General features: G+C 48.5%; 1 protein-coding gene across 2 annotated transcripts in view; it reads left to right on the top strand.

Moving 5' to 3' along the window:
- Nucleotides 1-23,471: 23,471 nt before the first annotated feature.
- The window catches only part of TRIM62 (tripartite motif containing 62), a 30,894-nt gene continuing 26,995 nt past the window's right edge, over nt 23,472-27,370 (top strand). The window contains exons 1-2 of one of the 2 annotated variants that reach the window (XM_011284638.4): nt 23,472-23,578; nt 24,110-24,543. In XM_011284638.4, the coding sequence (XP_011282940.1) occupies nt 24,136-24,543 (408 nt within the window). In that variant the 5' untranslated portion in view covers nt 23,472-23,578; nt 24,110-24,135. 2 annotated transcript variants of the gene reach the window in all.

The raw sequence follows: 27,370 nt of genomic DNA, 5'->3' as shown, positions 1-27,370 counted from the left end.
CCACTGCTGGGAGGGTCCTGGAAGTCCCCCTAGCACCTCAAACTGAGCCCAGTGTTAGCAGAACTTTCCTCCTGTCCCTGCCCTGGCCGTCCACGAAGACCCTCAGGTAGAAAACTCAGCCAATGCTTCTCATCCTTCGCCAGGTGCTGGCCCTTTCAGAATGTTTCTCGCTGGTCGCCCCTGCATACAGGTCCTTCCTTACGCCCTGGTGTGTGTCCTCATCAGCAACCTCCCCAAAATGGATCTCCTCTCCTACAGTCTACCTCGACATAGCCAGCCCAAAGGGGATCTTCCTTAGACACCGAAGGGGTCAAGCATGGGGACAAGCCTGGGAAGGAGCAAACTTGAAGGTAACACCTTCCCTCTGGAAGGGAAGCCTCTGGGAAGTCAGCACTTCCCTCTGGTCAGCCAATGAGCGAATGGAGGTAGGAGTTAGGGACACCTACCTATGCCAGGCTACATAATTCTTCTGTTCGCTTTTCCTTCACCATGTCTTGTGCTGGTGGGTATTGGTGGGTCCATTTTACAGATGAGGAAGCTGAGGAAACTGAGGAGGGCCGAACCCAACCTACAGCCAGGAGGTGACAGAGTTGGATATTAAACTCCACTCGGACTTCAGAGCCTGATTCTCTTCACTGTTCAACTGTCTCTAGAGACCAGGGGGGAAATCATTCTGTGTTGGGGAGCCCTTAGAGTCAGTGAACCAAACGGTTTCCCGAGAAGCTGTCTTGAAGGGTCTTTGCAGGATGTGTGCGAATGTTGGTCCAGCTCCTGACAGGCCTGTGTCCTGCCATAAAGTGAATCTTGCCCACTGCTGCCCTCCACTGACCAGAGGCAGAACTGCTCCAGTCTCTTGGGAATCTGATTTCACAGGGGACTACATTGCCCAATACCCCCCACCCTGAGAAACCAGGTGGTCTGAGGTTAAATCCCTAATATACAAAGAGCTCTTAAAAACCAATAAGAAGGGGCGCCTGGGTGGCTCAATCGGTTAAGCATCCAACTCTTGGTTTTGGCTCAGGTCATGATCTCACAATTCATGAGTTCAAGGCCCCCATTGGGATCCGTGTTGACAATGCAGAGCCTGCTTGGGATTCTCTCTCCCTCCCTCTCTCTCTCTCTCTCTCTCTCTCTCTCTCTGCCCCTCCCCTGCTTGCTCTCTCTGTCTTTTTCTCAAAAATAAAATACAATTAAATAAATGCAGTAAGAAACAAACGTACCCAAAAGATAAGTAGACACAGGATGCAAACAGGCCATTTCACAAAAGGAAGCTTTCAAATAGCCAATAATCAGATGGTTAACCTCATTAAAAACCAAAGAAATGGGGCACCTGGGTGGCGCAGTCGGTTAAGCGTCCGACTTCAGCCAGGTCAAGATCTCGCGGTCCGTGAGTTCGAGCCCCGCGTCAGGCTCTGGGCTGACGGCTCGGAGCCTGGAGCCTGTTTCAGATTCTGTGTCTCCCTCTCTCTCTGCCCCTCCCCCGTTCATGCTCTGTCTCTCTCTGTCCCAAAAATAAATAAACGTTGAAAAAAAAATTTAAAAAAAAAACAAAAAAACAAAGAAATGGAAATGAGAACGAATGAGGTGACATGTCCCTCTTTTAGGTTAGAAATTGTGAATGAACTCTGTTAGCAAAAGTTTGGAGACATGGGCACTCATATTTGGTAGAAGTGAGAAGTGGTATAAACTTTTTGGAGGATAGTTGGACTGTGTATAAAAAACATTTTTGGGGCGGCTGGGTGGCTCAGTTGGTTAAGTGTCTGACTTCAGCTCAGGTCATGATCTCGCAGTTCGTGAGTTCGAGCCCCATGTCGGCTCCTTAGGATTCTGTGTCTCCCTCTCTCTCTGCCCCTCCCCCACTCATGCTCTTTCTCTCTCTCAAAAATAAATAAACATTAAAAAAATGATTTAAAAAAACATTTTCCTGTTCACATTTTTGACCCAACAATTTCACATCTGGAAATTTACCCTAAAAATGCAAAAGGATCTAGGTTTAAAGATGCTCGTTTCAGCGGTGTTTATGGTTCATTCTCTTATAGAGGAAAACAGGAAGCCACTAAAAATAAAGAGGTAGGTTTGGTCATGTGCATGCTGACCACATTCACACACTTGTGTAAACGGTATATTTGCATGTGAGTATGTAATTAATATCAAGATTCTATTTAAAAGGTTTATTTATTTATTTATTTATTTTGAGAGAGGAAGAGAGGGGGAGAGAGAGGAAGAGCGAGAGGATGCCAAGCGGGCTCTGGGCTACCAGCCCAGAGCCCAGCTTGGGGACGGAACTCACGAACCGTGAGATCATGACCTGAACCAAAATCAAGAGTTGGGCACTTGACCGACTGAGCCACCCAGGTGCCTCCCCAAATCAAGATTTTTTTAAATAACAAAGTAAATATTTTTTACATAGATATTCATGACATATCACTGAGTGAAAAACAGATTGCAGCACAGTTAAAATACTATGATCCCACCTACACAAAGTGTGAGGGTGTCTGAAGTGTGTGTGTGTGTGTGTGCACGTGCTCGAGAACATAGGGATTTATCTTGAAGACTACTGCTAAAATCTTAATGGTAGCTACTTTTGCATAATAGTATTAAACTGGAATTTTACTTTCTCCTAACTTACTGTTACAGTTTAAATGTTAACAATAAGCCCATGTTATTTCTATAACAAGATCAATAAAGCTGTTTTTATTTATTTTTTTTTAATTTTTTTTAACGTTTATTTATTTTTGAGACAGAGAGAGACAGAGTGTGAACGGGGGAGGGGCAGAGAGAGAGGGAGACACAGAATCGGAAGCAGGCTCCAGGCTCTGAGCCGTCAGCCCAGGGCCCGACGCGGGGCTTGAACTCACGGACCGCGAGATGGTGACCTGAGCTGAAGTCGGACGCTTAACCGACTGAGCCACCCAGGCGCCCCTATTTATTTTTTAAAAATGTTTAATTTATGTTTATTTATTTTTGAGAGAGAGACAGATAGAGTGAGAGTGGGGGAGGGGCAGAGAGAGAGGGAGACACAGACTCTGAAGCAGTCTCCAGGTTCTCAGCTGTCAGCACAGAGCCCGACGCGGGGCTGGAACCGTGAGATCATGACCTGGGCCAAAGTCGGACGCCCAACCGACTGAGCCACGCAGGTGCCCCTGTTTTTATTTTTTTTAATGTTTATTTTTGAGAGACAGAGAGAGACAGAGAGACAGAGAGACAAGCAGGGGAGGGGCAGAGGGAGGGAGACACAGAATCTGAAGCAGGCCCCAGGCTCTGAACTGTCAGCACAGAACCCAACACGGGGCTCAAACACATGAGCCATGAGATCGTGACCTGAGCCACCCAGGCGCCCCTAAAGCGGTTTTCATTTTGAGGGAAGAAAGCAATCAGAGGGTCTTGCTTCCCCAGGTGGTGGAGCCCAGTGCTGGGGAGGCAGGGATGACACCACTAGGAGGGCATGCTAGGGGGCTGGGACATTGAAGGGGACACAAAGAGCTCGGCCGGATCTGCTGACCCACGGTGCAGTTGTCTGGAGCTAGTCCTGGCCCGTCAGAGGCGGAAGGACCTGATCGGCTAACACCCTCACTTTGCGGCAAGAGGTAGGGAGTAGTAGATGGCAGCTCAGAGAGGGCTAGGGACTTGGCCAAGGTTACACAGCAAGCCGATGCTGCATCAGGCACCGGAACCCAGGCCTTCAGACCCGAGGCCAGGGCTCGTTCCTTGCTGCTTTCGCTTCATAAGGTGGATCCGAAGGTCAGAAGTGAGGTCACTTTTAAACAGCATGTTTCCACAGACGCGGTGCCGCCACCGATTTGCTGTGACAACAGATCTCTCTGACTCAGTTTCCTCATCGCTGAGCCAAGAAGTTGCAGCTTTGTCACAGGGCCTTCACCGATGCTGACCAGGAAGCTGAGTTGCAGGGGAATGGGGAGAGGCCTCCTCTCTGGGGCCCCATGGCCTCCCCTCAACCCTCCCCATGGGTCTCCCTGTCTCCAGTAGTGATTCACTGACCCATCCTCTACACGGCCCTCAAGGGATGCTTCCAAAACACCACTCCCCGTCCCTCTGGTTGGAAAAGCTTCTGCGGGTCTCCACTGCTCTCATTCAAGGCCCTCAGTGATGTGGTTCCAACTTCCACCAGCAGCCTCCCATCCCTCCCCTCCAGCCCTCCACTAGGGTCACATCCCTTGTGGTGACTTAACATGTCTTTTTATCTCCCTGTACATTTGTTTATGCAACCCGCTTTATTTAAAAAAAATTTTTTTGAAGGTTTATTTTTGAGAGAGAGAGAGAGAGAGAGAGAGAGACAGAGTGTGAACAGGCGAGGGTCAGAGAGAGAAGGAGACCCAGAATCCGAAGCAGGCTCCAGGCTCCAAGCTGTCAGCGCAGAGCCCGACGTGGGGCTTGAACTCACAGACCTCGAGATCATGACCCAAGCCAAAGTCAGAAGCTTAACTGACTGAGCCACCCAGGCACCCCAACAACCCCCTGTATTTATTATCATATCCCTGCCTTCTCTAGGTGGGTACCTTCTGCTCATTCTCTAAAACCATCTTAAATAAGTGTCCCCTCCTCCAGGAAGCCTTCTTTGATTCCCATAAACATTTTTATTTTTTAATTGTTTTAAGTTTATTTATTTATTTTCGAGAGAGACAGAGACGGTGTGAGCAGGGGAGGGGCAGAGAGAGAGGGAGAGAGAGAGAGGATCCCAAGCAGGGCCCGCATTGTCAGCGCAGAGCCTGATGCAGGGCTCGAACCCAGGAAACTGTGAGATCATGACCTGGGCTGAAATCAAGAGCCTGACACTTAACCGACTGAGCCAACACCCACCCCCCACAGGCATTTGTAAGAAGCTGCATTAAGCTACTCTTGCCTGCTTTCCCATCACTTTCATTACCACACGTTTTTCCTTTTCCTCACTTTTCTTATTTCACATCTTTGAGTTGATTTTTTTAAATCCCTTTTCTTTGTTCCCTCAGCTAGTGTGGAAGTTAACTGCACAGCACACACTTAAAATCAAGAGTTGAATAAAAATGCCTCACCTTCTTTCTTCCAACCAATACAAAATCCAACGTTTTCAACCTATCTTATAATTTTTATCTTTTTTAATGTTTATTAAGTAATCACTACTTATTTAGACTCACGCACACATTTGCCAATTTCTTTGTTCACTATCACCTCTTCCTTCCCACACTTTCCATCTGGGATTTTTTTCCTAACGTCTCTATTGAGGTGTAATTGGCAGATAATAAACTGCACGCATTTAACGTGAGCAGCTTTGATAAGTTTTGGCATATGTACACACCCATGAAATCATCACCACTATCAAGATAATGAGCATCACCCTCAAAAGTTTCCTGGTGACTCATAATTTCTCCTTCCCTCGGCTCCCTGCCCCACCCTGTGCCGAAGCAACCTCTGATCTGCTCTCTGTCACTCTAGATTGGTTTCATTTTCTAGAGTCTTATATGAATAGACTCACACAGTATGTACTATTTTTTGTCTGTCTTCTTTCACTCAGCATAATTATTTTGAGATTCAACCATGTGGTTGCATATCTAGTTTATTCGTTTTATTGCTGAGGGTATATATCCATTTCGTTGCAGGGATACATTTACCTGTCGATTTGGGGCATTTTATTTATCCATTTACCTGTCGATTCGGGACATTTGAGTTATGTCCACCTTGGGCGATTATAAATAAAGCAGGAATGAACATTTGTGTGCAAATTTGTATACAGCAAATGCTTTCGTTTCTCTTGAGCATCTGGGAGTGGAAGGAGTGGGTTTAACTTTAGGTTTAACTTTATGAGAAACTGCTAAACTGTTTTTCCAAAATGGTTGTGCACTTGACATTTGCACCAGCAACGTAAGAAAGGCCTTTGGTGGCTTCATGTCTTCACCAACACTTGGCAAGATCTTAGCCATAACCATACGTGCGTAGCAGTATCTTCTTGTGGTTTTCCTTTGTGTTTTAATAAGGACTAATGATGTTGAACATCTTTTTATTTTTTTTAAACTTTTTTTTTTTTCAACGTTTATTTATTTTTGGGACAGACAGAGACAGAGCATGAACGGGGGAGGGGCAGAGAGAGAGGGAGACAGAATCGGAAACAGGCTCCAGGCTCTGAGCCATCAGGCCAGAGCCCGACGCGGGGCTCGAACTCACGGACCGCGAGATCGTGACCTGGCTGAAGTCGGACGCTTAACTGACTGCGCCACCCAGGCGACCCACATCTTTTTATTTTTTTAATGTGTATTTATTTATTTATTGAGTAAGTGAGTGAGTGAGTGAGTAAGAGAGAAAGTACAAGCAGGAGACGGGGCAGAGAGAGAGGGAGACACAATCTGAAGCAGGCCCCAGGCTCCTATGGGGGCTTGAACTCATGGACCACAAGATCACGACCTGAGCCAAAGTCAGTCTTAATCAGTCGCTTAACTGACTGAGACATCCAGGCACCCCAGTCGGACATCTTTTTTTTTTTTTTTTAATTTTTTTTAATGTTTTTTATTTATTTTTGAGACAGAGAGAGACAGAGCATGAACGGGGGAGGGGCAGAGAGAGAGGAGGGAGCCACAGAATCAGAAGCAGGCTCCAGGCTCTGAGCCATCAGCCCCGAGCCCGACGCGGGGCTCGAACTCACGGACCGCGAGATCGTGACCTGAGCTGAAGTCGGACGCTTAACCGACTAAGCCACCCAGGCGCCCCCGGACATCTTTTTATATGCTTATTTGCTAGCCACATATATTCTTTGGTGAAGTGCCTTTGCCCATTTTGGTGGGGAGCTCTGTGTTTTCTTAGTGCTGAGCTTTCAGAGTTCTTCATATTCTGGATATATGTGATTTGCAAATATTTTTTCCCGGTCTGTGGCTTGTCTTTCCATTTTTGTAACCGTGTCTTTCAAAGAATAGGTTTTTCTCAAATTTGATGAAATCCAATTTATCCCTTTTCTCTTGTGTGTTGTATCCAATTTTATTTTTTCCTGTGTGGTATCCAAGAAATCTTTGCCTAGCACAAAGCCCTCAAAGAATTTCTTCTCTGTTTTCTGCTAAGCGTTTTGTTTTTAATGTTTTTATTTTTGAGAGACGGAGCACGAGCGGGGGAGGGGCAGAAAGCGAGGGAGACACAGAATCTGAAACAGGCTCCAGGCTCTGAGCTGTCAGCACAGAGCCCCAGCGCATGGCTCGAACTCACGAACCATGAGATCATGACCTGAGCCAAAGTCAGATGCTTACCCGACTGAGCCCCCCAGGCGCCCTTCTGCTAAACGTTTTATAGTTTTATGTAGTACGTTGAAGTCTATGATCCATTCCACGTCTTGTTTTTGGTTTTATGTTTTGCCTGTGGATATCTAATTGCTGCAGTATTATCCCTTGAACAGATCATCCTTTCTCAACTGAATTGCCTTCACATCTTTTCAAAAATCAATCAGCTAAGTGTGGATCTATTTCTGGAATCTCTATTCTGTCCCATTGATCGGTCTCTCTTGCAACCAATGCCATACTGTCCTGCTTACTGGACTTTTATCATAAGTCTTGAAGCCAAGTAGGAGAAGTCCTTCAAATTTTGTCCTTTTCTTTTCTCAAAGCTGTTTTTCCCATTTTAGGGCCTCTGTATTTTTATATACATTTTAGAATTAGCTTGTCAGCTTCTACACATCCACACCCACGCCTGCTGGGGGATTCATCAGGATTCTGTTGCGTCTATGGATGAATTTGGGGAGAATTGACATTGTAACGATATGGAACCTCTAATCTAAGAACATGGTATATCTGCCCATTTATTTGGTATACCTTCTTTAACTCCTCTTAGCAAGGCTTTGTAGTGTTCAGGGCACAGGTCTTGCACATCTTCCCTCTGATTTATCACTACGTATTTCACATATTTTATGCTATTGTCAATGATGTTTTTAGTTTCTGCTGAGATGTTGTCAGTATATAGAAATATTCTGTTCAGTGCCCCAAGAATTATATTTTCCACGCTAGCTGGTGGGAATGGCATTATTCCTGGGCTACGTGCGAACTCTGAGAATAGTTCCCTCTAATCCTTCTGGGAGGTTCTTTCCCCAGCCCTGGATCATATCCTCACGTGCAGATTTGATCAGTATTCAGTACCGTGAGGCTCTCTCCTCTGGTATTCTGTCCTGCAAACGTCTGCTTCTTTGGCCGGCTTGAGCTCCCAGCTCCGTCTAGGGACCCAGGGTGTGCCTCAGTCCTGCCTCCTTGCACTGTGGCCTGGAAACTTCGTCTAGGTGGTGGGCTGGGAAAACCGTAGGGCTCCCCTTGTTTGTTGCCCATCTGGAGAGATCCCTGCCCTTTGTCCCTGACTGTCTGATGCCTGGGGAACCACTGTTTCAAATGTTTTGTTCCGCATTTGGATTGTTCCATGGCTGGGAGAGAAGGCTTTCTCCTTCAGAGTATGATTTTCTTCCTGCTAAAGTTCATCCTTTATAAAGTCTTTGAACAAAAGTCTGAGACCAGATTGCCTTTTCTCTCATTCCGTGGGTATGGGGAACTTTCTTGATTTCACATTCACCCTTCAATGCGGGTTAGCTAATGTAGGATTCTAATTGTTTTTCCGATCCCTCTGGAGCTATTATTCGACTGGCATCTATTGCGGCTGATGAGAAATTGGCTTCAGGCAGAATGTCATTCATTTGCAGATAATCTGTTTCCTCTCTGGTAGCTTTTCAGATTTTTTTCTTTATTGTGTTTTAATTTCTCTGCAACATGTCTAGGAATGAAAATTTTAAATCCTATTCAGAATTCAGTCTTTGTCGGTTTAGGGGCTAATTTTTCTCCACGTATAGAAAATTTTTCACCATTATTTCTTCAAATGCTGTTTGCTGCTTTCCTATTTTCTCCTTCTGGAACCACTAGTGGATAAATGTTGGAGCCTCTCATTTTCTCCACCATGACTTTAAATTTATCTCTCCTATTTTTCATTCCCCTATAATATTAGCTGATTTGGGGGCACCTGGGTGGCTCACTCGGTTAAGCGTCTTCAGCTCAGGTCATGATCTCACGGCTTGGGGGTTGGGAGCCCCGCATGGGTCTCTGTGCTGACAGCTCAGAGCCCGGAGCCTGCTTGGGATTTTTGAGTCTCCTTCTCTCTCTGCCCCTCCCCTGCTTGCTCTCCCTCTCTCTCTCTCTCTCTCTCTCTCTCTCTCTTTCAAAAATAAACATTAAACATTTTTTTTAAAAATTAGCTGATATTTACTGAACACTTACTGTGCGCTCCAAGTACTATAACTCATTGAGGGGTGCCTGGGTGGCTCAGTCAGTTAAGCATCGGGTTCTTGATTTTAGCTCAGGTCATGACCCCAGGATCGTGGGATCAAGCCCTGCATTGGGCTCTGCACTGAGTGTGGAGCCTGCTTAAGATCCTCTTTCTCCCTCTGCCTTTACCCCGCACATGTGCACACTTCCTCTCGCAAGAAAAACCCAGAAAGGGGTGCCTGGGTGGCTCAGTTGGTTGAGCGTCCGACTTTGGCTCAGGTCATGATCTCACAGTCTGTGGGTTCGAGCCCCGCGTTCAGCTCTGTGCTGACAGCTCAGAGCCTGGAGCCTGCTTCCGATTCTGTGTCTCCCTCTCTCTCTGCCCCTCCCCCACTCTCACTTTGTCTCACTCTGTCTCTCAAAAATAAATAAGTATTTAAAAAAATAAAATAAAACAAAGAAAAATCCAGAAAACCAAAACCGAAACAAAACCATAACTCATTGATAAGAATTGTACTAATTTAATCCTAATAGGAGCAGCATAAGGTAGGGACTAGAACGCCTCCATTTTACAGATGGGAAAACTGAAACACAAAGAGCTTTAAAAACATGACTGAGACCTTACAACTAGTAAGTGGCAGAGCTAAAATTTAATCCCAGGCAGGTGACCTCAGAGCCTGTGCTCTCCACAAATGTTCTCTATGATCCATCATCATTTAATTTCATCCTTTTGTGTCACTTCCGTGCTGCATTCTGGGCCGTTCCTTCAGATCAATTTGAGTTTGCTGATTCCCTCTCCAGACTGTGTCTAGTCTGCTTTTCAAAACTTAGGTTGGGAGGGGCGCCTGTGTGGCTCAGTCAGTTGAGCTTCTGACTTCGGCTAGAGTCATGGTCTCAGACTCTAGCCGGGATGTGGGGTTCGAGCCCCACATCCGGCTCTGTGTTGATAGCTCAGACAGAGCCTGGAGACTGCTTCAGATTCTGTGTCTCTCTCTCTCTGTCCCTCCCCCCGCTCACACTCTGTTCCCCTCTCTCAAGAATAAGTAAACATTAAAAAAAAAAAATAGGTTGCGTTTTTAAATTTTTTTTAAAATGTTTATTTATTTTTGAGAGAGAGAGAGCATGAGCAGGGGAGGGCAGAGAGAGAGGGAGACACAGAATACAAAACAGTCTCCAGGCTCTGAGCTGTCAGCACAGAGACCAATGTGGGGCTTAAACTCATGGACCCCGAGATCATGACCTGTGCAGAAGTTGGACACTCAACCGACTGAGCGACCCAGGAGCCCCCATACTTTGGGTTTTTGATAGTTCATTTCTACCCTTTTCTGTTTGGTTCTTTTGTCACAAGCTCTCTTCTTACCCGATACCTTCTAGCCTTCATTGTATCTTTTTGAAGCATCCTTCCCAATTGTTCTATGGCCAGAATTTTTGGCACGTGCACCACTCAACGTCTCCCTTCACTACAGACTTGTCCTCAGCGACCAGGAGTGCAGTTAGCTGACAACCTCGGGCTTTGTGCCTCCAGGGTCTGCCTCAGCTTTTGAGCTGAGGCCATGCTCTTCCTTAGGCAGTCCCCAAGCAATGACGGATTATGAACAGGATGCTAGAGTCATGCCATTTTTACTCACCCTGGGACTCCGCTAAGGGGCACATTTTGCTCTGTAATTGGCCCTCGGGTCAGCCAAGACTTTGCCAGATCTGCCTCTCAGCTGAGGATCTCTCTGCCCACCCCCTTTGTCCTTGGGAGGCATCATCCCTCAACACTCCCAGCTCCAGCCCCGCTCGGACATCCCTGGATCGCTAACACTGCATGCGATTTACCCGAGTTGTTTCATCTGCTGGCTTTGTCTCCCGGAAGTCTCTCTCCTCTCATACTTTGTAACGTTTTGCTCGTGGGAGGTGTTTTCTATGGAAGTCCCCTGTGCCCCAGATTGCAGAGAAGTGCCATGGGTAGCTTCACAAGAAGCTCCATTTAGTTTAAGGAGTTCCACAACAAATGTTATTTCCATTTCTTGGCAAGGTTTCCCCCAGCTACCGCCACCACCACTGTATGGTTAATGCAAACTTCGTCCTCACACCCTCACTAGGGCGGGCTGATTGCAGGTACCCCCGCTCGATCCTTGCCACCTACAGATCTTGCGCACAGGTAGATATTTAAGTGTATACTTCTTACAGTTTATCCACCATTTCCATTTAGAGTAGGAGGTGAAAGGGGCTGTGTCCTCACTGTAGTAGGCTGTGCTTACGGAAAGAGGCCCAAGAATCCACACTAAGTACGTATATTCTGTTAGCTGCGTTTCCATATGATTGGTTTTCTTGGTCATCCTATTTTTTACTTATTTATTTTAATGTTTATTTTTGAAAGAGAGAGAGACAGACAGAGAGGCGGAGCATGAGAGGGGGAGGGGCAGAGAGAGAGAGGGAGACACAGAATCCGAATCCGGCTCCAGGCTCTGCTGACAGCAGAGAGCCCAACGCAGGGCTCGAACTCCCGGACCGCGAGATCATGACCTGAGCCGAAGTCAGACGCTTCACCGGCTGAGCCACCGAGGCGCCCATCCTATCTATTTTTTAAACTTTTTATTTTGAAATAATTATAGGTCCTTGGGAAGCTGCAGAGAAGCCGCCCGTACCCTTCCCACTTCCCCCAACCAGGAGCCTGTGTTTTCAGCACGTAGTCAGAAGTGGATGCAGGCTGTTGCAGGCGCTGTCGGCTCCCCACCCTATCCCCACGCCTCTCCTGCCAACAGCCAACTGCTGGCATCTGCCCCTAAGCAATGACTCGTACCCCAGCTCCCTACCCCTCACACGGGTGATTTCTGAGGCCTGTGTTGTACCACTGCCTAGAATTCCCCTGCTGGCATAAGCAAACTTTGAGAACCAGCTGTGATAGCTGGCTTAATAGCGTGTTCTTCTTGGATGCTTTCCTTTCTCTCTCCACTTCCTACTTCTCTCCCAGGGTGGTGGATGCTTCCCAAATAAGCTAATTCAACCCGAGTCCTTGTCACAAGGTCTCCTGAGCTAGGACAGCTTGTGCCAGCAATGGTGCTCGGAAGCAGGTCCTTAGGACAGGATTCTAAAACTGGATCACTGGCCGGTCGGTGGGAACAACACCCCATTGTTGGTAGACCTTGACATGTAGAGAAGCCCCATTATAAGAACTCTCAAGGTGCCTGGGTGGCTCAGTCAGTCGAGTGTCTGACTCTTGATTTCAGCTCAGGTCATGATCTCTCAGTTTGTGGGACTGAGCCCCACAATGGGTTCTATGCTGACAGAGAGGAACCCGCTTGGGATTCTCTCTCTCCCCCTGTCCCTCTGCCTCTCCCCTGCTCACGCTCTCTGTCCCTCTCTCAAAATAAATAAATAAATAGATAAATAAATAAATAAATAAATAAACATTTAAAAAAACCTTATAAAATAAGAACGCTCGCTTGTGGTAAACTTGAGCTAGGCTAGACATGTCAGGAGATATAATGGTTTATACATTCTCTGCAGCATTTGAGAGGTGTGGGGCAATGGGAATTAAGAGAACTGGTGGAGTTTGTTGGCTGAGAAGGAGGAAAGAAGAAAATGATGATCTCTGACTAGCCAGCTACCAGTCTAGGGTATGGCATGAAAGCCAGAAAACCTCCATGACAGAGCATCGCCTAAGGCAGACACCTTGCCTATTCCCATGTTCTCTTGTGACTTCTAGGCCAATCAATACCAGGACCAGGTCTCAGCACGGCACCACTGAGGAAGTACTAGCTCTTCCCGGAGAAATGGGATTTTTACAGAAAGAACCGCAGGATCTGGCTAACAGGTGCCAAATCTGGAGAACAGGCCTGGGAATGGATATGGACGGTATTAATTTGGGAGGGGAAAGGGAACAGAGGACTGGATTGGGGAGGAGTTTGTAAACACGAAGTCACTCTCCTGACTTCTGGGTCTATCATCCTGGCAGGGGCACCTGGCGCTGGGACAGCTCCCTGGAACTTGAGGGGGGATAAAAAAAAAAAAAAAAACAGGATCCAGGGTCCAATCAGGAGACAGAAACCACAGCACTAATTTAAACAGAGCGAATTGAACAGATAGTATTGTTAAGTAGGTATGATGCTATTAACTAGGTTAGTGAAAAGGTAAGAAGAGAGAACAAGAACTAAGTTATCACAAAAGTACCAATTACAGGAGAAGATGCCCTGCCCAAGGCTGGTGAAATAAGGTAAGAGGGTGAAGTTACCAAAATTGAAAAGTTTCAAGGAGAGATTCCAAGAAACTGAAACTCAGGCTTCTGGGGAGGGGCACTGAAGTGTGGGAACCCACAGGCTGCCTTGAGCTGTTGCTCAGGGAAGGGACTGCTGACACAGGGCAAGAACCTTTGCTGGGGGGATGCTCGTAGAAACAGGAAGCCAGGGGCCCCCGGGTGGCTCAGTCAGTTAAGTGTTCGACTTGGGCTCAGGTCATGATCTCACAGCTCATGAGTTCAAGCCCCATGTTGGGCTCTGTGCTGACAGCTCAGAGCCTGGAGCCCACTTCAGATTCTGTGTCTCCCTCTCTCTCTGCCCCTCCCCTGCTCGTACTCTGTCTCTGTCTCTCAAAAATAAACATTTTTTTTTTTATTTTTGGGACAGAGAGAGACAGAGCATGAACGGGGGAGGGGCAGAGAGAGAGGGAGACACAGAATCGGAAACAGGCTCCAGGCTCTGAGCCATCAGCCCAGAGCCCGACGCGGGGCTCGAACTCCCGGACCGCGAGATCGTGACCTGGCTGAAGTCGGACGCTTAACCGACTGCGCCACCCAGGCGCCCCTCAAAAATAAACATTTTAAAAAATTTTTTAAAAAGAAAAAAGAAACAGGAAGCCAATAGGAAGAGCAAATCCCTCCTCCCTGCTTCAGCCCGGTCAACTCCCTCTTGCACTCCTAGGGGCAGGGCACAGCCGGGAGCAACAGGTGAATGCTGAATGCGATTTTCAATTTCCAAGTCTGCTCCAACACTACACAACACATCATACAAGGGTGGGTTTGGTGCTAAGAGGCTACAGCTTAACAAGTGACGGAGAGAACAGCTACAACACAGGATGTAGAAATCCATGAACTGCTACAACTTGGAAAGGTTCCAAGAGGTGGGGCCCGCTAGAAGAAACATATTATTGAAAACCAGAGGACCCTCCAGCTGAGTATGTTCCCAGTATGCCCCTTTCACTGGAGTGGTAAGAAATGAGCTGGGATGTGAAGGGGGTGTTGGCATCATGGAGCAGCTCAGTGGTGGTTGTTCTTTCTAAGCTAAGTGAACAGTTGGGGAAGCTGCTATGGGACTGGTCTCCTTAGTGTGTGTTCATGGTGACAATGGGATTCCAGAACAGCAGAGGCCAGGTGGCAGCACTCGACCATCAGAGGCAAGGTGGATGGAAAGTCTACCAAGGGGCCCTTACCCACAGGGATCTGAGGGATAGCTAATAGACCCTAGAGTTCCAAAGGGTGAGATCAATGGGCAACCAACAATGGTATTATTGACCCATATAATTAAAACCTATTAAGAGCATGTGCTTTGAAGGCTGATGTGAGCCATCGTAGTGGAAAATTGCTCTCCCTCACCCATTTTCCATGCTTCAGTTAGTCCTTAGACCAAGGGCCTATTGTTTGAGGGAAAGACTGGGTTCCTTTGGGAAAGGACCATGCAATGCCAAGTAAGTATATGCAGAACTGATTTCTCCACTCTTTCCCCAAAAGGACCTATGGCCATTTATCCACACTAACTGTACACTGGGGAGTGAAGAATACCCAGATGTTTCTAAGGTTTTTGGTAGTATATATGCTTCTAGGAATTTGTCCATTTCTTCCAGATTGCCCATTTTATTGGCGTATAGTTGCTCGTAATATTCTCTTATTATTGTTTTTATTTCTGCTCTGTTGGTTGTGATCTCTCCTCTTTTATTCCTGATTTTATTTCTTTGGGTGTTTTCCTTTTTCTTTTTGATCCAACTGGCTAGTGGTTTATCAATTTTGTTAATTCTTTCAAAGAACCAGCTTCTGGTTTCATTCATCTGTTCTGTTTTTTGGGTTTCGATAGCATTAATTTCTGCTCTAATCTTTATTATTTCCTGTCTTCTGCTGGTCTGGGGTTTTATTTGCTGTTCTTTTTCCAGATCTTTAAGGTGTAAGGTTAGGTTGTGTATCTGTGACCTTTCTTCCTTCTTTAGGAAGGCCTGGATTGCTATATACTTTCCTCTACGACCGCCTTTGCTGCGTCCCAGAGTCTATGGTTTTTGAATACAGGATCTGGGCTGACACTAATACCAGGGTATCCAGGACATGGCTGTCCTGTTAAAATGGGGACATTTGGAAGCAAGATGACAAATGGAGTCGTGGCCAAAGCCCATCCCACAGTAGGTCGTTGGGTCTGCAGACTCTCCTGTGATCGTTTGCCCATCCCCCAAAACTGGGATGAATAAATTTAGCTGAAAGAAACCTCACATTGGTTTCTTGATCTGTACAGAAAGATCCATAATAGTAGGAAGGTGGAGTGGAAGCATCTGAAATTGCACCCATACCCCCAGACAAGGTGGTTCATGAGAAATAATTCTGCACTCTGTGGTGAATGGCAGAGATTAGCGCTTCCCTCAAAGATTTGAATACTGTAGAAGCAGTAGTCCCCATGGTATTCCTGTTTAATTCAGATGGGCCACTGCAGAAATAAAAATGAAAACCACACAAACAGATCATGGTGGGTGATGGTGCCCTCCATAGGCTTAACTGAACAGTAGCCTCAATTGCCATTTTTGTGCGAGATGTGCTCTCTTAAGCAAAACAGACCAAGATAACCTCTGGCCCTTGGTTTGTAGCAACTGTCCTGGCAAACGCATTTACCTCCCTCCTCCCCCGCTCATTTTCAGGAAGGAAGATCAGAAATAATTAGCACTCACTTGGGATGACGGCAGTATACATTCATACTTGTGCCTCAGGGCGATGCTAACTTTCCCAGTCTGTCACAGTATGGTACCTCCCGTGCCTCAGAACCTCATACTGTTTCTGAGAAATACTATGTCGGTGAGATCATATGAATCAGACTTGGGGAAGAGGAAGTAGCAAGTCCTCTGGATGCCCTCTAAGACATATGCGCAAGTGGGTAGGAGACAAAAAGATTCAGGGATCTGAAACAACAGTAAACGTTCTAGGGGTTCAGTGATCTAGGACATGCAGAGACATCCCCTTCAAAGTAATAGACAAGTAATTGTGCTTTGTGTCTCTTATCACCAAGGCAGAGGCACTCAGTGGACCTCTGGATTTTGGAGACAACATATATCTCATGTGGGAATGCTACTCCGAACCATTTATCAGATGCCATGGTGATCGAAGTAGGTAAAGACACATATGGAGCCTTTGACCAGCCCAGTGGGAGGCTTCAGTGCAGACCCCTAGGTATCTGAAGCAAGAATATGCTTTCTGGAGCAGGAAACCATTCAGTATTTGAAAACCAACTCCTGGTGTGCTGCGAGATTCTGATAGAGACTGAGCAATTGACCATGAGAGATCAACTGACCATGTGGCCAGAGTTTCCCAGGGTAAGTTATGTACTGTCAGATTCACCAAGTCATAAAGTCGGACAGTTGCAACAGCAAGGCATCATGGGATGGAAATGAGACGTTCAAGACCAGGCCTGAGCAGGCCCAGAGGTCACAGAGGAATTACACGAGCAGGCCAGACCCCACGTGGTGACCCTATTTTCACTGAAGCCTCGCCCTCAGCTCACAGCTATAACTCATGGGGGATTCCTTATGACCAGCTGCAGAGGAGGAGAACGCTTGGGCCCGGTTTATGGACAGGTTAGCCCCATAGGCTAGTAAAAGACACAGAACAAAACACAACTTTTGCTGATCTGCAGCCCCACTCAGGGGTGTCCTGCAGGAGAGTGGAAAGGGGACATTCTCCTAGGAGGCAGAACTTCAAAGAGTGTCTCAACTTGATGGAAGCCATACGTGGCCCAACGGCACGGGCTCCCTCTCACCAAAAGCGATCTAGGTGTTACTGCTACTAAATGTCCAGCCTGTTAGAGCAAAGATTGACGCCATGCTCTTGATATGCTATCACCCCTTGAGGAGAGCACCCAGCCACGTGGTGTCAGGTGAATTACAATGAGCCCAACCGTCACGGAGGGGCTATGATTCTTCCATGACTTCATGAGATTTGTACAGGTTTGTCTTCTCAGTCCACAGCGTCTTGGCTAGCATTACTCTCTGAGGCTCCCAGAGTATCTAATTTATCATCACGACATTCCCCCCGCCCCCGCCCGTGACCATGGAGGACGTGGTCACATGACCGTATTATCCACTGGTCCTGCTATACACCATATCAACCAGAACCAACCATACTAAGAAGATGTTGGAATAACCACTTGAAGGTATAACCAAGGCACCAACTTACAGACAGGGTTGACGTGTTGCCTGAAGACATATTTCTATACTTTGAGCCAATAGCCATTATATAAATGCTATTTCCCTGATCAGTAGAATATACAGGTCTGGAAACAAAGGAAGTGGCCTCTTTCACCTTTGTTCTCACTGTCCTGCTTGATAAATTTATGCTTTCTACCCCAAACCCTTAAGCCTAGAGATCTTAGTTCTCAAAGGGCAGGGGGAGAATGCTTCTACCAGAGGATACAATAATGGTTTTTCTAAAACTAAAATCTGCAGTTACCCACTGTGCTAGCTGACTTAACAGTGCTGCATTACAGCGTGCCCTCCCCTTCCCTGGATCACTTTCTCAGTGTTGCTTACACTTCCCAAATAAACTATTTTCACTCCACTCCTTATCTCAAGGTCAGCTCTTGGAATAACCAATGCTAAGATGCATTTGGTTCAAGGACCAGGCTTTGAAAAGCAATGATTTAGAGAGTGAACTCATTTGAATTTTTTTAAAAAAAATCTCTCTCCCTTTCCCTCTCTCTCTCTCTCTCTCTCTCTCTCTCTCTCTCTCCTGCCACCTCCTCCTCCCTTGTGTGTGCGCGCACACACACGTAAAACAGGTGAAAATGTCTATAAGGATATAAACAAGTATTGATAATAGCTCTTTCTAGGTGGTGTAATCATGAATATTTCAACTTTCCTTTTAATTTTTCTCTGTGTTTTGTTCTTCTGCAGTAGCAACTGTGTATTAGCAGCTCTCTTTAATTGGCAATTAGGAGATTATTACCGACCTCAATGAGTGGCAGGGAGCAGAGCCAAGCTGTCATGGCTGATGAACGGCAGGGGAGGGTGTGGGGGGCAGGGGATGGGCACCTGGGTGGCTCAGCTGGTTAAGCGGACTTGGGCTCAGGTCATGATCTTGAGGTTCTTGGGTCCGAGCCCTGCGCTGGGCTCCGTGCTGACAGCTTGGAGCCTGGAGCCTGCTTCGGATTCTGTGTCTCCCTCTCTCTCTGCCCCTCCCCCACTTGTGCGCACTCTCTCTCTCTCTCTCTCTCTCTCTCTCTCTCTCTCTCAAAAATAAATAAACATTTAAAAAATGTTTTTAAAAATTTTTTAAGGCTGGGAAATGAGGTGGGAGCTATATAGGTGTGGGGACCGTGGACGGTGCTGTTTGAAGAGTAACCTGAGTGTGCTCACTGGCTGAGGGAAAGAGGCCAATGCTGACAGCGGAGACACAAAGACAGTGGAGAGGGGGATAATTGAAGGAGTTGGGTCCCAGAGGAGGTCTGAGGGGATTGGACCTGGACCCAGGTGGAGGAATTCATTTTGAACAGAAGGCACACTTCACCCTCAGGCGAGGGGGAAGGAAGTGAGGACGAATAAAGTTATAAATGCATTGACTTCATCCATTTGTTTATATTACACTCTGCCTCATTTCACAGAGGACTTGAGGTATTTCTATAGCTGAGTTGACAGGCTGAAGGAGACTGGAAGTTGAGAAGTCCCCAGAGAGGGGCTCTATTTTCTTCTTGGAGTGGAAGGCAAGGTCCCCCACAGAGAAGGGAGCAGGGGTGAATCTGCAGGGCTTGAGGAGACAGGCAAGGGTTTGGAATGGGGAGGGGCTCCACTGGATGGAGCTGAGGGCCCAGATCTGGCCCAGTTCCAGGCTGCACACCATGAAATCTTCTCCAGCGGCTCTGGGTGGAGAAGCCTGTGCCTCCTACTTGGCCTGGCTCTGAGCGAGTAACTCACCCCTCTGAGCCACAGTGTCCTTATCTGCAAAGGGGGAGAAAAACAGCCAGTCTGGATGGCAGTGGTGAGGATTAAATGAAACCACGCCATGAAACACCAGGCACAGCGCCTGGCACACAGGAGAGGCTCAGTTAATGCTCATTATCTTGCCCCTCCTGCTCTGAGTAAACCTGAACCGGAGGTAGGTATCTGCATGGAAAGGGATATGGCTGTTGGTCCTTATCCTGGTGGATGCCGTTAAACACAACAATTAAAAAAATGTTTTTTAATGTTTATTTATTTTTGAGAGGGACAGAGTACAAGCGGAGGAGGGGCAGAGAGAGAGAGAGGGAGACATAGAATCTGAAGCAGGCTCCAGGCTCTGAGCTGTCAGCACAGAGCCCGACGCAGGGCTCGAACTCACCAACCGTAAGATCGTGACCTGAGCGGAAGTCAGACGCTTAACCGCCTGAGCCACCCAGGCGCCCCTAAACACAACAATTTTAAATACAGTCCACTCGTTATTCATGGTAGCTGGGTTCTCTAAAGTCGCCATAAAGATTGAAATAGGGAATACTGACTGAATCATTGCCCCTTGAGGAAATACAGTGTTAGGTTCCTGCGAGCCTCCGGCCACATTTTCATCAGCCAATCAATGCATAACCTTGTTTTATGTATGTTTCTGTTTAAAGACACCATATCTAATATGCACTGTTGATTCATTAATATTGACCTCGTGACCAACAGCACCGTAACTGAGGCCGGAAGGAAGCTCATCCACCACATGCACGTGTTTTCTCCCTAAAGCTCAACACGGCTCTCCTGGGTTTAGGAACCGGCCAGCATTTCAGTGCGACCCTCAGGGGTCAGTTTAAACAGCGACATCACCAACAAAGCGCACAAAAATGATGAAAACATGGCACTGAATACACCATGACAAAGACACTTGTTTACGGTAGGAGGGCTGAAACAAGAAGGCAGAATATCCCCTGGTCACCTTGTTGGACCTCAGCTGAGAACACGAGTGTCAGACAAGTCGAAAGGGTCAGTACTCTGCGCGTGCGTAGATCCTTAAATGACTGCAGGAGTTCCTCAAGTATTGATTTGGGGTTACAGATCAATTTACAAGCAGGTACATTTGCAAATAAGGAAATCATGAATAATGACATTGACATCTGACTGTGTACTTATTTTTTCTGATCACAAAATTAAATAGTAAATAGAGCTACGCATACTATGTAAAAGTTCAAGTCCCCTCCATTATCCTGGCCCATAGATAAACACTGCTGGGGGCGCCTGGGTGGCGCAGTCGGTTGAGCGTCCGACTTCAGCCAGGTCACGATCTCGCGGTCCATGAGTTCGAGCCCCGCGTCAGGCTCTGGGCTGATGGCTCAGAGCCTGGAGCCTGTTTCCGACTCTGTGTCTCCCTCTCTCTCTGCCCCTCCCCCGTTCATGCTCTGTCTCTCTCTGTCCCAAAAATAAATAAACGTTGAAAAAAAATTTTTTTTAAAAATAAAAATAAAAAAAAAAGATAAACACTGCTGGAACTCCTGCAGAGTTTTACAGATTTCTCCTAGGCAGATAATGCCTGTGTGCATGCGTGTGACTGTGTGTCTGTGTCTGAGTGTGTGTGTGTGTGTGTGTGTGTGTGTGTGTGTGTGTGTTTTCCACTCAACAAGATCTCTTGGATAGTTTTCAAAAGAACTTTTTTTCCTGAAATTATTTCCAGAGAAGACCATATTCTCCACACTTGGGAAGGGGTTGCAGCTACAGAGCAAGAGGAACTTAGCTACTTGAAAAGATTCAGGCAGTAGCTAACATAGTATCAGAGCTTCTGAAAACAGCTACGGGATAGCATGGACTAGGCCAAGCTGCTGCAAGAAATAGACCCGAAATACAATGGCTTATCCAAAGTGGACGTTTATTTGTCTTTCTCTAGTCCACGTTGGTGAGTGGTTCCACTCCGTGTCGTCATTCAGAACCCAGCCTCCTTCCTTATTTTTGCTTTGTCAACCCCTTTGAAGCATTATGGAAGCTGGGTCCCTGGCACATCTGTGTTCCACCTCGAGGGAAGAGGAAATGGAGCATGGCAGAGCAAAAGCCCCAGTGCCTTAAGCACTGTTTCTATTTACGTTCTATTAGAAAGGACTTAGTCACAAAGCCACTCTCGGCAGCGATAGCAACTAGGAAGTGCGGTCTCCAGCAGACCAGCTCTGTGGCCAGCTACTATATTGCTATAGAAGAGGGGGATAGATTACACGTGGAATAACTGAAGCCCATCCACCTGTCATCAAGGCTTTTTTTCATTTCGCTTCAAATGCTTCAATAATCTATACCCCGCCCTCCTTACAAAAAAATATTGGGGGTGCATATCAGTATATTATTTGGGATTCTTTTGTTTGCCAAGTGACAGCACACAATTATTAAACTTGCTTAAGCAATAAGGTGGGCCACCTCATATATCCAAAGGTCTAGGCTCTACTTCAGAGCACCAGCCCTTCTTCCCTTGGACTCCCCCCACCTCAGTCATGCGTTGCCTGCATCCTCAGAGTGGGAGCAAGTAAACTGTGGCAACTCCGAGCATCACCACCAAACACATCCACAATCAGCAAAGGGGGCAGAGTGCTTTTGAAAGGGAAGAGACCCTCAGCAGAAGTCACCTCCCCACCATAGGCTTGCCCTCTGGTTTTTCAGGCCAGATCTACATGTCCGAGCCCAAAGTATCACTGGCAAGAGGAATGCAACCACCACAATGGAGTTGGACCAAAAGGGACTTAACTGCCAGACTGGGCTGGGGTCATCCTTCCCTTGGTCACTTGGGGAAGAGACCCACCTGAGCAAAATCAGACTCCGACTGCAAGAAAAAGTCTTCGCATTAAGGTACCAACTTGTTTCTGGCAATGATGGAGACACCGGACCGGGTAGGTGGTCGTGTGAGGGAGGGAACGTAACGTAAACAGCAGAGAAGTAAATTCAAACTGTTTCTTAAATTGTACCTCAACGAAGTGTAACTCCAGTGAAGACTTTTCTGGAGAAGGCAGAAAGTGGGGAGCCATGCTCCATTACTAAACTCCATAGTGTCTATACTCTCAATACCCTATAGTCTTCTCTCCTTCCCCAATGTCATGGCCCCAGTTCAGGTCTCCTGCAGGCACTGTGACAACAGTGACCTAACTGGGGCCAGTCTCTCTTCCTGCAGTCGACAATGTTGCTGCTGTCATTCAGCTGCGTGTACCAAGCACTGCGCATGTGCAGACAGATCAGAAAGAGTCCCTGCCTTCTTCACCTTGCTGCGGGCATCTCCTTGACTCCTTGACACCTACATCAGACCAAGTCATGCCCCTACTTGAAAGCTCAATGCCTTCAGGAAGCCCTTTACCATGACCCTCAACACCCTCCACTCGTTGCCTTCCCCTCCCCAACCCCAACACTGCAGAACTACTTGCACTTGCCTCAAAGTGCCTCTCTTTTCACGCCTCTGTGCTTTTGCATAGGCTGTCTCCTCTATCTAGAAATCCCTTATCCCCTCTCCATCTGGCATACAAGATAAGGTCTCCAATTACTCTCTCCTTCTCTCCAGCTCCACCCTCTCCCCCACCCGCGGCGCGCGCGCGCGCGCGCGCGCGCGCACACACACACACACACACACACACACACACACAAATATAGCACTCCGGAAATGTTTGCTGAATGGAGGCAACTCATTGGGTCAGACAGTAGCCAGCTCCTCCAAGCACTCCTTAAGAAAGTGAAGAGGAAATGTTGAACTTGCTCTAAGCAAGCAGGGCATTTCTCTCGAGTGTATCTTTTTACGTTTTATGCAAAAGTTGTGTTCTATAGAGATTACATGATAAACATATCCTTGTTTGTTTTAATAAAACGTATTATTTTTCCCAAATCTTCAAGTCGATGATCCAGAAAGATGCTCCTTATTTACTCGTTATCCTCTTAAATTAGCTGTCCTCACCCGCCGCAGGGACCCTAAGCGAGACGTGCCTCTTGTTCCGTGAGCGGATCCTGAAGGAACAGCTGGGTTTTGGTCCCCGGGGGAGTAGGGGAACAGTGGGGGCGGGGAGGGGGTCCGCAGGCTGGAGGCCTGGCCCCGCCTCTCCTCTCCCCCGCCCGCCGCAGGGGCGGAGTCGCCCGGGCCCGGCCCGCGGGGGCGGGGAGGGAGTCACTGCCGCCGGCAGCTCGCGCACGGCTGGTTCCGGGTTGAGAGGCTGCGCTCGGACCGGAGCAGTGGCCGCTGAGCCGGCAGGGTAAGGGGCAACGCCGGGCAGGGTCTTGGGGCCGGGATCGGGCAGCTGAGCGTGCTCGCACCCCTCCTCTCCTCTGCCACGCACAGCCGCGGCGCAGCTGGCTTCCCCCTTCCCCAGAATTCCCCATCCCAGCTTCTCCCCCTCCCCCCACTGCACCCATCCCGGGATTTCAGCCCCCCTAAGGCCTCCGCCCCCTCCTGGATCCTCTTCTCCCAGTGCCCACCCTTTCAGACTGTCCTTTCCTCTAGAACCTCCTTGCCAGAGCCCCTTCCCTCATACACCTACGACCCCCACCCTCCAGCACCCATCGCTCCGAGTCACCCACTACCTCGAGACCACCTTTCTGGACTCGCACGCCGGCTAGTGTCTACCCTGCACCTCTTCTTCGCGTGCCCGCCTCCCTCCCGGACAGGCCCCCTTCCTTCTCTTGTGGCTGTTACTCCTGCCTTTCGCCACCTGCTCCCCGCACCCATCTCTCGGTGCTGCCCCCGACAGCGCCGCGCTCTCTCAGCGGCCCCCCCTGCATCTCAGGGCCCCTCTCCGCCGCCCCCAGCGCCATGGCGTGCAGCCTCAAGGACGAGCTGCTCTGCTCCATCTGTCTGAGCATCTACCAGGACCCGGTGAGCCTGGGCTGCGAGCACTACTTCTGCCGCCGCTGCATCACCGAGCACTGGGTGAGGCAGGAGGCGCAGGGCGCCCGCGACTGCCCCGAGTGCCGGCGCACGTTCGCCGAGCCCGCGCTCGCGCCCAGCCTCAAGCTGGCCAACATCGTGGAGCGCTACAGCGCCTTCCCGCTGGACGCCATCCTCAACGCGCGCCGCGCCGCGCGACCCTGCCAGGCGCACGACAAGGTCAAGCTCTTCTGCCTCACGGACCGCGCGCTGCTCTGCTTCTTCTGCGACGAGCCCGCGCTGCACGAGCAGCACCAGGTCACCGGCATCGATGATGCCTTCGAGGAGTTGCAGGTGAGCAGCCCGGCCGGCCGGGGGCGGGGGCGAGGGCGGGGCGAGGGCCGGGCAGGGGGCGGGGTTAGGGCTGGGCCAAGTCGGAATTGTCATGGGGCGGGGCCGCCGGCAGGGTCAGGGCCCTATCAGAATTAGGACGGGACGGGGAACGGGGCGGGGCCCCGGCGAGAGGGCGGACTGTTGGAGGCGGGGCCTAGGGCCCTCTGCACCCGGAGGGGTCTGAGAAGGACTCTAAGTGGGGGCGGGTCCGTGGTTGGGGAGAGGTCACCCACAGGGTGTTACGGCTGGGACAAATGAGATCAGAGCTGGCCCAGGTACGGGCTCAGGGCAAGGTTGGGGACGGGGAAGGATCAGAGCTGGCAAGAGCAGGGCCACTGTCAGGGCCCATGCGGCCTGGACCTGGAAGCAGGGACCACAAATGAATGCTTCGGGACAAACAGATGGGAATGGGCTAGACAGGGGGCGGGACTGCCATCCGGGAATGGGTCAGGACTATTTGGAGTAGCTGAGGGACCGACTTGGGGCACAATGGGGCAAGACTCAATCAGGTGTGCACCAAGACCTTAGGGGACAGTACCAGGACTAAATTGTGCTGGGCAAGTCAGAGTTAAATCTGAGAGAGAGCCTAAGTTATGGTCATCCCCAAACTTCTGAGAGGATGAGTTTGGGTACCAAGAGGATGAGTTTGGCTAGGCCAAGGTGTCTGAGGGGTTAAAGATGGGATCAAGTCCAGATACTGTAAGAACTATTTTGGGTTTAAACCAGGGGCCAGGTTGACAGTGGGAACAGGACTTAAGATTCAAGATTTAGAAAATAAGACCCTAAGGTGAGGTGATTCAAGAAAAGGGAGGGGGATGGACCTCTAGGAGTCTCCAAGAGCTTTTGATGACCTCCTTGGCCTCATCAAGACCTTTGAAGACTAAATGAAACAGTATATGCAGGGGTAACCTGAGTTCAGTCAGCCTAAGACTATAACTGATCTCCCTCAAACCTTCCCATCGAAACAGACCAACTCCTATTCAACTCTCAAAGCCCTGCTCAAATGTCCTTTCTGTGGAAGCCTTCCCAAGCTCCCCCAGCCAAAAGAGGGAAAAACAATTGCGTTAGAGCCACATTTCTGTAAATATCTTCTGTTGATAAGTATGATGTTTTAAAAAGTAGTGTTCCAAGATCAGGTATATTGGGAAAATATAGTATATTATCTCTACCTCCCTTGGAGGATTCTTCATGTACATTTTGCATATTAAAGGTTTTGGAGAAATCTTGTAGCAAACATACCCATTTTACTGTGTTTAATAAAATGGCACCCAAGCTTATTTCAGCCTGGAAGCCTAGAATCTTCTCAACCTAAACTGTTTCAATCCTGCAGTCCCGTTTCTTTGGCCTTGACCAGTCTAGCACACAGTTCCCAAAGAGCAGGGGAAGTCTCTTATTCATCATATCTATCGCCCCAAAGCCTGGCACATCAGTACATATCAGTAAAGTTTGAATAATAAATGACTAATTCTGGCCTGAGCTGGCCCAGACTGTGGAGCCTTTAGAAGCAGAAGATTTTTCACTCAAACATTTTTTGAATATGCAGTGGGCTAACTTGGCGGAGACTGAGCTCCCTGACCCTTGAGATGCTTAAGCAGGAATTAAATAACTACTTTTCCCTATGTTGTAGGAAGCCCCCTCCCCCTATGCTTGTACATAAGTCTCTGTAAGTCAACCTGCACTTAGTAGATACCCATGGATGACCCTTGGCCTAGGAGAAATGGTCCCATGTTTACCACCCTCCCCGCCCTGTTCCTTTCATCCCCAAACCATTACTGACTCCCTCCCAGTCTGGCTCTGTGAGGATGGAGAGCAAGAGTTGGGGGCTCTGGGAGCTTGCACAGGCTGGCATGGGCCCTCCACCTCCAGAGTCTTTTGTGCCAGGCCCTTGTAGCCCCACCTCTCCATCTGCGAGGTCCCATAAACGGAGGAGAGAACCTTTGACATAGCTTGGTGCAGGTTGTGGGGTTTGAAGGGAGTCTGTTTGAAACTATCTGTCCAACCTCATCCTTATAATAGATATGGAGACTGAGGTCCGGAGAGGTTAATGTAACTTCCCCAAAGCCACACTATCAGACAATGAGAGCCAGACTAGAAAGCTCAGCCTGCCCCAGGCCAGATTCCTCCTCCATCACTCAGCCTCTCCTCTCTCTGTCTGACTTTCTCACTGGAGAGCCCTCTGCCTTCTGAGCCTGGGTTCCTCTGTTTGCAAACCAAGAAGTCAGAACTATTGTGTTTGGTGTTTTGCAGTCCATTCCACGTCCTGGGGAATGCAGGAGAAATTAAATATATCTTTTCTCCAAATGTTAGTGAAACACTTTTACTCCTGGGTGAAAAGAACAGGAGGGCCACTCACCTACCTTCTAGTATGTACTGTCCTGTGGTCAGATAGTCTTGGGTTCCAAACCTTCCTTCAGCACTGCCAGTGTGTGACTCAACAAGTCCCTTCATGTAAGCCTTGACGCTCTGGCCGGTACAATGGGGTCACAGTGATTCTTTCCTCCCAGGATTTTAGGAGGCTGACCTGAGATGGGCCTGCTGTTTGCAATGCTTGGCACAGGGCAGGGGCTGGGTCAGCATGCATTCCCATCCCTTCTCCTTCTACCTGAGAGAACTCATGTACCCAGCTGGGCAAATGTCCAGACCTGCCTTCCTTGCGAGAGAAGGAGGCCTTGCTTTGGTGCCTCCTTTGGGCTTGGCAAGAAGGTGGCAGAGAAACATCCCCGCCCACTGGAGAGGTAAGCTCCTGGGGGAGGTTTGGGCCACTCCCCACCCCACCTGCCTCTCTCTC

The sequence above is a fragment of the Felis catus genome, chromosome C1, assembly GCF_018350175.1.
Source record: "Felis catus isolate Fca126 chromosome C1, F.catus_Fca126_mat1.0, whole genome shotgun sequence".
Taxonomy (NCBI): domain Eukaryota; kingdom Metazoa; phylum Chordata; class Mammalia; order Carnivora; family Felidae; genus Felis; species Felis catus.
This window is presented reverse-complemented; position numbering and strand designations above follow the sequence as displayed.